Genomic DNA, 12,936 nt, shown 5'->3' on the forward strand with positions numbered 1-12,936 from the left:
TGGTGGGATTAACTCTCTGTAGCTACAGTTCAGGAATTTCCAAGTAATGTTGTTGTTTCTGTATCTATGTCAGATCAGTGAGTGGTTTAATGGCAGTAAGGATTAACCCAGTTTTACTTTCTTAAAAGATTACATTTCATCTAGATCCCTAAATTTTTATTTTTTTAAATGGAGGAGAAAATACTTGATTTGAAATACATTAGTTTCCAGAACTGAAAGAATTTCTTTTGATGCTGGATTACTGTAACCATTGTTTGCTTTTATTTTTTTTCTTTCCCCTGGGTGACTGCTATGCGCTCATTATTTTTAACTTTGTGTACTTATAAATGTTTCCCATAATTCCCAAAAGATGAAGGAACTGTTTTGGCTTTTATCTGTCAGCAGCTTCTGCCAGTACTTTTATGTAAATCTTCCAGATCTAAACAACTTGACTTCTCAAGCGCAGTAATACATATTATCTTTTTCTTGCCGTAATGAAGAGCTTATTCTTTCCCTCTAGACAGCTTTCCAGCAGATAGTTTGAGAGTGTTCTGTATCTCCACCATTTTAGTTTCTCCACAGCAAAAATAAAGCAGCAAAATAATATACTGTTAAAAAACAAAACAACATACTGTCCTGAAATTTAGTGTATTCTTATTACTGTATAAAAAGAAAATGTTTTAAAAGGTGCTTTTCAGACAGAGTCATTATTACAAACCAGTGACAGCCTTCCATAAGAAAACAACAACAACAACAAAAAACCTAAGAAAAAGTAAGGGACAAGGAAAAGGTGGGAATTCTCTCAGTTTGGAGAGCATTCCAGATTCCCCACGGAATGTCCATCCAGCGGCTGTATTTCTGATACAACAAGTAGGTGCTGCAGGAGTGCAGATACTAACCATCACTGTGATTATGTGGAACGGGAACTGAGATAGTAATCTTGGTAGGTTTGTACTCAGCTGCTCAGAAGAGATTAGGGCAATGCTTTATAGGTGAAGAGGGTAAAATGTCTAAAAACAAGGGAGCTTGGCATTATCACTGAAGCTTTCCCCGTGGAGGTCTTTGATGCTGTCTCATTGTTACATTCTCCGCGGTCTTGCCCAGAAGAGGTCTAAGATGGTATTGGCTGGACAGAGCATTTTCAATTGCTTCTTGAGATGGACCTCAGCATTCCTTCCCTCTAAAGACAGGCAGCTGTTTCTTGTGAGTGGTGATGGTTTCCAGGAACAGACGAGTACCTATTTCCTTTTCCACTTGCTATGAAGAGCTAGAGAACAGGGTGTGGAACTAAGTGCTCTTACATGGTGTTGAACATGAAGTAATAGAGGACTCAGGTTTGAAGAGGGAACAGGAGGAGCGACCTAAGAGACTTAATATTATCTATTTAATGCTCAAGGCAGAAAATACCTCTGTTATTCAACTGTGTTCTATCCCTTGAGAGCACTGGTTAAACAAGCGGAATACTTTCATGGGAAAAATGATAAATCTTGATGTGGAAAAAAGAAATTTCACGTGCAGCCTCACTTCATAGCTGTCTTAAGTTTTGAATTTTTGACATTGTGATATTGATGCTTCTTTCATGTAATTTTGTTTCTGTGTGTGTGGTATAAAAGACAGAAGACAGGAAGTTCTCTTGTGGAGTGACTGTAGTGAAATACTGTGTAAATCTATGAACTTACATATTGTCTGTTTAAAAGAAAGTACACTTCCACTACAGTCTGACTTGTTATAAATTGCAATTGCGGACGTTACTAGAATATTACAGCTTTGTGAAGGTTTGTAGAAGGTCAGTAGGGCAACTGGTATGAATTCTCAGAGATTTCTTAGTTAATCATAAGACCAGAAAGGGAGGCAGATCTATCACAAGTTTGTTCTTATTTTGATAAGGGCTTCCAGGCACTACCAGTACAGTAGTATACCAGTTTTTCAGTCTAGGTGCTTACTGACAGTAATAAACCTGAAAGTTGTATGATAAACCTGTTAAGTAGGCTCCAGATGCAGATGTCAGTGGGACATGCTATTTCCCCTCACACCTGTGCTATCCAGAGTACACCTGAGTATTCAGTGCTTTATTTTTTCTGTCTTGATGTCCTGTTTGGTTTCATATGAAACCACTGCCTTAAGCTGGAATGCCAGGTTTTTCATTGCCAGTTAGTATCTATGAGAAGAATTTGGCAGAACTACTCAAATTCTTCTGGAGCTCAGCTGTGTTCTAGCTATGGAGCTGCTATCCTGAAGGAGGAAGGAATGTACACAACCTCCCCCTGACAAGAAAGGCGGCATTTGGCTCTTTGCTGGGGTCTGAATTCTTGGCTGTCCCTGTATCGTCCTCTCTTTGCTGTCCCATCCATGATCTTACCCTGCCTTTTGAGGGTACAGTAACTGGGTACTGTGTACTCTCTAACTGCAGACTGCTGGCCAGGAACCTGAAGATACCCACAGGATGCAAACTGTGCATGTTGTCTTTTTTAAACTGTTTTCTCTCTGTCTTCAGGGTCTTGCTGTAAAGACTGTTCGCATGCCCTCTTCAGAGACATTCACTGCCCTAAGCTGTCACTTAAACAGGTGATTCTTAGGAGCTGTGAGAACTGTGCTACGTGGTCACCTAGGGGTGGTCTGTGAGAAAGAAGGATAAAATGGAAATATGCTTCATCCTGTGGGAAGTATCTCGTTGCACCCTGTGCTCTGCTCTGCTGTGTTGCAGTATAACCAATGCCTCTCTCAGGCTGGAAGTAAAGAAGCCCCCGTGCCTGCCCACAACTCCCATAGTGCTTGACCTGGCCTTCCTGGCTTATGGGGTGCTCTCTGCTTAGAAGAAGGAAAAGCAGCTTATTTTACTGCATTCTTATTTAGTTCTTGTATTACTGTTTCTGTTTATCTGATAACACTTAAAAAGGCTGTTTAATAAGCAGCTGCTTCTCCTCTTGTCCTTCAGTTCCTAGGGTCTTTGCTTTTGCAGAGCAGTTCAAATGTTATGTGTGGCATTACAATGCAATGTTCTGCATGCCAGGAGATACCACATTTAGTATTTTTTTCATAAGCTGTGTGGTTTTTCCTCAACACAGGGCTGCCCGTTTTTCTAATTTTGTTAATACGAACTGGAAGTACTTGCCGCCATTTCAAATCTTGAACACAGTTTGAAAAGAAAAACTGCAAAAGCTCACCAGTAGAGGGAAGCAAAATACTGTCTTATAGAACAGTGCTAACTACTGGCTTTTTAAAAATTATCTGTGCTTCAGTTGAAGCCAACAAAGAACATCTGTTGCCTTATTTATAGCTCCTATTTCTAAGAATTATATTCTGTGGCAGATGAGAAAAGTGCTTGACAGCTCATAATTCACAAAGTTACTGAGGTTTAATCTGATAGAATATTATGTACAGAATTCCTGCCCAGTACAAGCAGTATCACTTCCCTTTCAACAGATGATAGAAATAGGGCTTTATGAAACATTAAGTTAATGAGTGTGAAATATGATTAGCAGTCAGTGTTAAATGTATAAACTGTTGTGAAGGAGTGAAGTATTCTGTAATGCTGTTGCTTGGTGGTTTTATATTTTCCACATATTTATGCAGCTGAACTAGTCAGGTACAGCTTTTTTACTTTCCTTTCTTTCTTTCTGAGCTTTCATTTTGTTTTATGTTATATGATTTTTTATTATTAGGGCAGTGAGTATTTATTTTCTTGTGTCAGACAAGGGTAAGGAGATCTCAGATTTCTCTTGGGTGATCAGTTAAAGTATGAATTTTTATGTCAGATCAAAGTTTTGTGCTGTCTAGTTCTGCCATCTACTGTTTACAGAGAGCTTTATTATACTCATCTGAAAATGCCTTTGGCTATTTGGCTATTATTTATTTATTTATAATATCTCCTTTATTCCAATAGTTTCCCCTTGTTCTCCTTACCCCGGAGAGTGCAGTTGGTTTGACCTTATAAAAAAGGGATGAGGAGAGGAATTCTTCCAGCTCCCCACGCTTCTTGCATAATCAACATGCACACAGTATTTTTATCAGTCAGGTCATTGCTTGTGTGTACATGCTGATAAACCTAGAAAGTATCTAGGTATGTGACTTGTCTCAGTTAATGCACTGATTTATGCCGCTGACTATGTATTTTTCCACATACTATGTGGAGCCAGGATAAAGTGAAGTAACATTCAGTTTTTATTCCAGCATTTGTAGATACGGTGGGTTGAATTCTAAGCGGCCCTATCTCAGTATACTTACATTTGTCTTCCTGGAGAAAGGACTGCCTCATTCTGTTAAGTGCTAAGTAAGTATTTTGTAACAAATTACACACATTTTTCTACAAGAATTGGTTTGAAACATCCTTTTCTAGGCTTATAAATGGCAGTAATGTCAGTACCTGCCTGACACAGACAATTCTGCAGATGCTTTTGTGTTTTGCACAGGATTGAGTGAAGTTCAGAGTCATGTCAGGAAGAATTTCTGCTGTTACCTTTTGGAATGAAACGCTTCAAAAAAAATTTTGTCCCTGTATGTTACTCGTCTAGCACCACAGAGGAAATAGGAGTGATTTTAAAGTGATTTAAGGTCCAGAAGCATATTAATGATTATTGTTTCTCCGTAAGGCTTTATTGTTATTATTGAGATGCCAAAAAACATATTCTGATTTTTCAGGTGTTCCTTCTTTGCAGATGAAAGAAAAAGAGGATTGACTACAGATGGGATAAACTGTTTTTCCAGTACAAATCTGTATTTTCTGCTGTTGCTAAAATCGTCAGTATACCATTAGCAGAGAACATCTGAATTAAGTTGTCACTTCATCTTCTGGCATGTGATGAATGCTTGCTGACCAGCGGAAGAAGAAAACTGGGCAGGCAGCATATTATAGAAGAATCTTCTGACAAGGTTTTAGAATCAGTATTTTTTTCACTTTTCCTAGTTGTACTCCAGTCATGTAAGGTCAACAGCAGACGCTTTCTCCCTTTGTTTTCATAGCTTATGATCATTTTTACAGTAATAAACCTTGACTCGCAGACATTTTTCTGTCTGTGTAAAAAAATAGGCTTCTTGTGAGCCTGTGGGCTGATAGTGCTTCTGGGTCAGAGCTTTTCTTTTTCTAGTGCCTGGATAGTCTTCATCTCTTCGCGTTTCTCCTGGATCCAGTCTCCTCTAGCAGTGTTGGCTTCTGTGGTATTCTGAGTCCACAGAGCCTGCCTGATTGATGGCATCTGATAAAAATAAAAGACATGTAATAGTAGACAGGCTTACTAAGCTACTCATAATGGCATGTCAAATTCACTGAAGCCTGAAACTTTATTTCATAATTTACTATGAATATTTTAATAATAAAAAAATTTATATTTTTTAACAATACATCTGATCATAGCGGAAGAGATAGCTGAGCACTCCTGCCATTTTCAGTTATATGTTCAGCACTTAAAGGAATTTAATTGTAGTCAAACTTGAATTATCCCAGGTCACATGGAGCATGAAGGGAGATCTTTTTCTCTTCTAACAGTTGGAGCTGAATTTACTGTCTATTGCAGTGCTTGATTTATCTGTGACACACGGTGACATAAACTTCTTGGTCTTCACTCTCACTCTTTCATCCTTCTTCACCAAAAACATTTTGCTAGTAGCAAATAGACAACTCTAAATACTGCATCTGATTGCTCTTTTGATAAGTGTCAAAACTATATGTACCAAATCCAGATTACAGTCATCAAATCTCAGAGTGGATTTCTTGGTGGTATTTGGAATTTGTAATGCCAGACTTGTCTTTTTCTGTGTTGGTTGAACCCAAAGCTCAGATCCCTATGAAAACTTTCTCTATAGCATCTCGATTGGTATTTTTTTTCCTCATACATGTTCTACCAAAAAATTTCTACAAAGGTAGCTAAGATTGTAACCAAACAGGGGACTGTGTGATGCTGCCACACTAAGCGTTAAGTGTTTTGTATCCCTGAGGTTCGTTTCATTCCCTGCTGTGGGGGGAAAGGGGGTTCACATATTTGTGCTTCCTGTGCTGGTGAAGGCAGGTGCTGAGGGGGGCATAGAATGCACCATGGGACTGTGCTGGGATATCTGTGAGGGTCATTGAGCTGCCCAGTCATCCTTTCAGAGGCAGCTCCTGCTGCTTCCCAAAACTACAAGATCCTCATGATCGTTTCTCAAAATAACAGGTTTTCAGCCAAGAAAGTAAGCTCATACCTACCCCAGAGTCTTCAGTAGTAGTGAGTAGTGCTGACTCTGTCCTCATCTTGCTGTATGTTATACCATAGACAGTGCCACAATAAAAAGTATTTCAAGTTTTTGATAAGCCATTTTTTTCCTCATTGTTTGCTAATTGGCCTCATTGAAGAAGGCTAACATCATCAACTTGCTTGATGATGGCCATTACTTTTGCATTTCTTGTTCTTTGTTATTTATGCAGTTTTTATTCCAGATTCTTATTCTTATGTCCATGGACATATCCATGTTTGCAAATCATAGATAAGTGAAAATCTTAGGAATGCGTACTTTAGTTTGTTAGTGCATGCAGTTGCGCACATAAAGAGTATCTCTGCGCATGTACAAGCTGGTTATGATCTTCTGAAGACCTGTGCTCTGAAATACTAGGCTTTTATGTACAGCTTTGTTGTCATTGAATGCAGTGTGTACAAACAGCTTTAAATGCCATTTCTGAAAACATGACATGCATGGAGTAATATCTTGAGTCAGCACTAAATTCAAATGTGCTAGTTCATATTTTCTGTAAGATATCCAGAAATTGAACTCCCGTTACATTTTAAGCTATCATTTTTATAGTGTTTGTGTTCTTGTACTTTAAGCCATATATATGTTTTTAAATGTGTTCATTTTCATTTTTCTTTCAGCAGTAATAAAGGATATGGCTCAAAACTTCTGAAGCCAAATTCCCGCTTTAAATTTCCACTTGCCGTTGCCAGGTAGTAACGCTAAAATATCCCTTTTTACTGAGAACCCTTCCAAAAGGTGCAGCTGTGGGCTGGTTTCATCTTGCACTTTGTAGCTGTGTTGGCAACCCTTGAACGTTAGGTATGCTCTCATCTCCCACACATTGCGATAGCCTTAATGCTGTTCAAGCCTGTCTGTATCACGGAGAGCGTAGAGTTCACAGATTGGAGAGAGCCCTGGCTTGTGGTTTCTCTCATTGGTTCTCACTGTGGCAAGGTAAAAATAGAGCTAGTGGAAAATCCAGCTTTTATCATATGTCATCAGAAGCTTCCTTACTCTCTGGAGACGTACTACTGGACTTGTGACTAGAAGGAAGACACGAAAAGCGCATGATAGCTTTTCAGAACCTTTGTATTTTGAAGGAAAAGAAAATAAAGTAGATAATTGAAAGATTTGAGGAGAAAAAAAATAAAATGATTACTTTAACTGAAAAGCTGATACTGGATTGTAATAAAGGGATCTACAAAGTTGCTCAGATTCTTAAGAGTGGATTTGGTTCTCCAAACCTCTGCACTGTGCTACAGCATGCTTCAAAGCAGAAGATACTTTTGAAATCAGGTACTGAATGCAGGTTGCAAGTTGGATTTTATTTCCTTCCTTTTTACTAGTAGTGACTTACATGAAAAATATCTTTTTCAGCTGTTAATCTCTGAATGCGTATGCTGTATTTTCTTCATCTAGCCTACTTTAAGAGTATCTTGTGTTCTGGCTACAAGATTCAAATTGTTTTTCCCAAACTGCATAGTTTTCTTCACTTTGATCTCTGCCATTTCCTGTTGACGTTTTGAAAATGAAGGGCATTTCCCAAATTTGGCTATATTTTATGTAGATGTTGTAAATTGGCTTCAGTTCTACCAATTCGAGGTCTTCTTTTTCTTTTGCCTAACAGATGTGTGTTTTGTGAGATCTTTCAACATGAACATCGCTTTTAATTTTCTGCAAAAGTTCTGGAGTTTAAAGTATAAGTCAGTATGATACAGTAATTTAATTGTATGGGCAGTGACACTAACGAGTAGGAAATCCTAGAATAGGTGAGAGGTTAAGTGGTATTCATTCACTAATAGCCTACATGCTTACAAAGCCGAAGTTTATTTGTTGCTGTTGAGCAGTGTTAACTGTATTTTTAGATGCATTGTTATGGCATTTACTATGCTGAAGGTGACTAGATTGAGGTTTGTTTGTGTGTGTGTGTTTGTGTCCGTTTGCTACTGAACTTTTACTCATCAGCCTAGTAATTAACAGGTAGGTGAGTATCCTGTATTTTTAGTGAATTATGTAAATATTTTATGCTTCATTTATTTACGGAATAGATTTTCTTTATTTTAAAGGCTCTCTTAACGTGTAACATTTCAGCCACATCCCTAATGGACAAAAATCTCCAGTTTTGAAGAAACTGAATGGGATATAGGAAAGAAGAGAAATCAGAAATCTTGATTTCTATTTTAATATTTTACTGATACTTGAATATTTTGATAGGTAACGTATTTTAGGGTAGTAGTGTAGGAAATGCTTAATTTTATCCAATGTGTTTGCTTCATATACATGTCTTTGTAGACGTAGATGAGATTTTAAATAAATACGAAGGTAAATGTTTCAAGAAGCTTTTCATTTCCATCTAAGAATATTATTTAAGAATACTGTGCAACAGAGGGATTCAGTAGCAGATGATGTAGGTGAAAACACAGGGATGGACAAGCATGCTAGGATCTGTGTTCATTCTTCATATCCCATGGGGACAGACAGTGTTGTGTGGCATCTTCACTCTGCAGTGAATTCCTCCCATGAAGTCTCCACCTGGGATTAGATCCTCTTTTTTGTTTTCATTCAGTGATTAAGCTTCATTTATCAGTCACAGCCCACCCCTCAAGTAAGAAAAATCTGTATCTAGAGGCAAATGGAATTGTCTTTCTAAATACATCTTGTTTATAGCTTCTTGCAGAGTATCCCTTGCCATCGTTTCAAGGAATGTTTTGCTACATGCGAGAAAGAATAGTTCTGTCTGCTGCCTGAAAGGAGGGACAGCAGCTGAGTATGGAGGACAGACTGTCCTTGAACTACCATGCTGTCACCTGAAAGGTTTCAAGTGTCTGTCAGACTGACTTCCACTTGGTGCAAGTTGCTCTTTCTCCATATTTTTCTCTCCTTTCTTTTTGTGGTTTCAGTTTAGACTGAAACACTGCCTCCAGCTGGAATTATGAGATGTGCATCTTTGTTCAGAGATGATGCAATTTCTTTGCTGTTACTTAAGAAGGAGTAGAGTACATGCTGTAACTGGCTACCTGGGAGGGCAGAAAATGATTAAGTGAAAATATGAAAACTATTCTTAAATCCTGTTCTTGGTTTGCTGCCATGTAAGGGATGTATTTTATGCCTTCAGCTTTCTGTGAGTCTATGAATGTGTCATAGTTCAAGTATTTTCTTAGAATACCCTGTGATATGATTCTGATCTGATCTTCCAATATTCTTTCAGTACATTTGCCTATACCATAAGGTAGGTTCATAGTTAGGGGTTGAGAAGAATTCTTTGATCTGATCAAATGGTCTTTCTGTATTTCAGTATGCCTCAGCTGAGGCTGCTTGGACTGCAGTTTTGCATTTGAGCCCAGCTTGTGTTTGACGAAGCAGATATGAATCTAAGCCTAAAAGAAGTGTTCCAGAAGGCACCTAAAAGTGGTTTGAAAATGTGAAGAGATGTATACATCATCTCTTTCCCTGAGTAGTTTGTTTTATATGAATTACATTTGGAGGTTTTCTGGTCAGCTACACTTGTATAACACATGCTTTACCTGTGTGTAGGTTTAGTTGTAAGGTTACATTAAATTAGCTATCTGACAGAGCTTGAGACTTTGTCAACTCACTTGCATGTTTAAAATAATTGTTGCATCATAAGGAAGGAAGTAGTGTGGTTTTTAACAGAACCTATCCTCTGCAAAGTATGCAGACAATCCTTAGATGCAGTGCTGCCTTTTAGTGTTTTATGATAGGAATCTAATAGCAGTTTTTCCTTTATTTCGCTCAAGATTCTCAGTGTAACTAGTGTGTAGTCATCAGGGTCATTTTGCTTGTCTTTTCAGGCTACAAGCAGAGTGGTAGAACTCCTTTGGTCCCCAGGGTCTGCTCTGATTTTCTGTGAGCGATTGAAAAGTAACATCAGTGGGCCAGGGATCTCCTTAGGCAACCCTTTTGAGACTCCTGAGTGCTCATTTTTTGGGCCTTTTAAGTTAAAATTTTTATGATTAACAGATGTTTTTCCCATGTCCTTCTCAGTTATGAATGGACTGGAAAGTAATTCATGATCCTTATTGAGGCATTCTCTGCATCTTGCAAGGGACTCATTTTCGTACCAGTATGCTGCCTTCTTCTACTGTGAATTTGTAAATAATTTATTATCTTTCATTCTTCTCTTCAGTTTTCATCACTTCCAAAGTTCTTCAGTAATTTCAGTCTTTTCCACTTGCAATTTTTTCAAATTTTTGAAAAGGTATGTCATTACTGTTCCAAAACAGGGCAAATTCTCAGTGAAAATTGCCTGCTATTTCAGTTGTGCTAGGTTATTTTTTATTTATCTAAAAGATATTAACATAAAGCTTTATATTCATAGTTTTATGTCATTTCTTTTTTTTTTTTCCATCCTACTTAGTTACCATAGTAGTTGTATTCAGTAATTTGCACACATGCAAATGGATACATGCATGTATGCATTTAAAAAGTGCTCTGTTTGTTTTTGATGAATTTAATTGAGCAGAGATGACCATTGCTTAGGCAACTGACAAATTTTACTTCAGTGGTTAATTCTATTTATCAGTCAAAACCCATCAAGGTGTGCCGGATGCTTCTGGCAGGTGTTTAACAATATCTTTATGCAAACGTTCTTGTGTTCTAGGAATTCAACGAAATCTCTTTAAAACATTTACATTGTTTTGTTGTTTGTTTGTTTTGGTTTTTTTTTGCAAAAAGCGGTGCATTGAGAGATTGTCTCTCACATCACAGTGTTAGATCATTTGTTTATATGGTATCTTCTCTCAGCAAAGAAACTACTGCATGAAAGCTTTATGGAGATGTTATGCAGGTTTTATTTGGATCTGCATAATGTTCCTTTGTGATTAGCTCACCATTTCTTCTTAACCAATAACTGAAGAAAAGTCTTGCTTCCAAAAAGCCTACACTGTTAATACTGCTAGGCTTGAAGAACAAAAATACCTATCTACCTATTCACCTACCTACCTATGTAATTGATCTTCTTTGTGAATATGAACATGTTACTACTGCTGTTCTCAACTTTATGTGGTGGATTCTCAGCTCCCGTACGGCAATGTGTTTAGCTCCCTCAGCTGGTATACACTGGTTGTAAATATCAGAGGAATTTTTTTTTTTTCCTTTTCTTTCTTGCATTGTATTTCTGTCCTCCCATAGGTGGCAGACTTTTATTGTATTTTTTCTTCCTGTGTAAAATAGGTGATTTTAGGGCTGATTGAATTCTCTGAGAGAAAATGCTGTAAAAATACAATCCTTATAATTTTTTCCAGCTTTCTGGTAAGTTTTGGAGTGTTTGTACTTAGGTCTGGCAAGTGGGGTGTTTGCACAGTCTTTCTCAGCTGATAAAATGAAGTGTTTACTATTTAAAAATGAACTGGTTTCATTTTATGTCATAATATTCATAAATGATGGTTGAATTCAAGTGTAGCTGGGCTTATTTTTATTTTTCTTCTTTTACAGCTTTTTCACTTCCGGATCTTACAGAGCAGTTTTCACCTCCTGATGTTGCTCCACCAATCCTCATAAAGATAATAGAGACAATTGAAAAGAAAGGTAGGCTGAAGAGTTATCTGCCATGAGCTTTTTATTACTTGTGTGAGCCAAGACTGCAGAATTAGATCCAGAATTGACATCTCCCTGTCCTAGAGCTGCTAGTGCATCACATTACTCAATTGATATGAAAATAATCTTGTTTAAGGTTTGTTGTGTTGGTTTCCGCTGAGAGGCTATTCAGACCCGAGCAAAGATAAAGGAAGAAGGGATTAGATTTACCTTGTTTATTTTTTTCTAACTTTCTAAGCTCTTAAGTTGGTTCTGGAAGAGATATCATTACAGTTATTTGTATACAAGGCCAAATAAGTAGTATATTTCTCCAAAACAGAAAAGAAAAAATGAACTGAATATGAAAATGTTAGAAGAACCTGTTATGCTTCAGGAGGCAGATCTTTATTACTGCTGTGTGCTAAGACAGTGATAATTTTTATGATTTATTTTTGCTCTCCTAGTTCTTCATTTTATATCTCTCTGTCTCTTAGAGGCTTTCACCTTTCTTTCTCTGTCTTCTACTTCTTTTGCCCTTTTTCTGTTTTCTTGGCTTCTCTGTGATACCTCCTTCATAGTGCTGGTGAGATTAGGTTGCTTGCTCCTTCAGTGGCCTTGGAAGAAGGGAGAAAGTGGTATTCTTACAGATATAGACTGCTGTCCTTGGGGATATGGGTTCTCAGTGATGTGTTACTGGAAGACTGTGATCTTTTACTGAGTGAGAAGAGTTTGCTAATATCAGTGAGAAGGACCAGTGTTCAGCAGCAGTTTGCATAAACAATAAGTGCTTCCAGGAAACACCAGTGATAATATTAGATTGCTGGTGTTCTGCTTCCTTGGGTACCATCTTATTTCTTGTGTCTTCTGTCTTTTCCCTGAATTAACAAAATTGTAAACAGAATCTTTCACGTGCAAGTATTGCATTAATGTCTTTTATTCAGGTGCATTCTGAGACATACTATATGATGCATACATCCTCTCTTACGGAAGTGATGTGACACACCCTGTTTACACACTGAGGTTTTAGGCTGTACAGATTGTCAGTGGTAACCCAAGACTTGCCTGTTCATCAGAAGAGACTGTATGTCTCTGTTAACTGCATAGAGTACCAAAGGGTGAGCTTGCTTGTACCTTAGTGTATTAGTCTCAATTAAGTCTATTCAGGCTTAACGCTAATTAGAACGTGTCAGAATTTCAGTCCTGTCCCATTTCTGAGGTAGT

The 12,936-nt window shown here is 37.7% G+C and overlaps 1 protein-coding gene across 1 annotated transcript in view; it reads left to right on the forward strand.

Annotated features, from left to right (window-relative positions):
- PIK3R1 (phosphoinositide-3-kinase regulatory subunit 1) overlaps positions 1–12,936 on the forward strand; it is a 57,244-nt gene that overhangs the window by 20,719 nt on the left and 23,589 nt on the right. The window contains exon 3 of the mRNA XM_072358924.1: positions 11,635–11,727. Within this exon, the coding sequence (XP_072215025.1) occupies positions 11,635–11,727 (93 nt within the window). The remainder of the gene's footprint in view (positions 1–11,634; positions 11,728–12,936) is intronic.

The sequence above is a fragment of the Excalfactoria chinensis genome, chromosome Z (genome assembly GCF_039878825.1).
Source record: "Excalfactoria chinensis isolate bCotChi1 chromosome Z, bCotChi1.hap2, whole genome shotgun sequence".
Classification (NCBI taxonomy): domain Eukaryota; kingdom Metazoa; phylum Chordata; class Aves; order Galliformes; family Phasianidae; genus Excalfactoria; species Excalfactoria chinensis.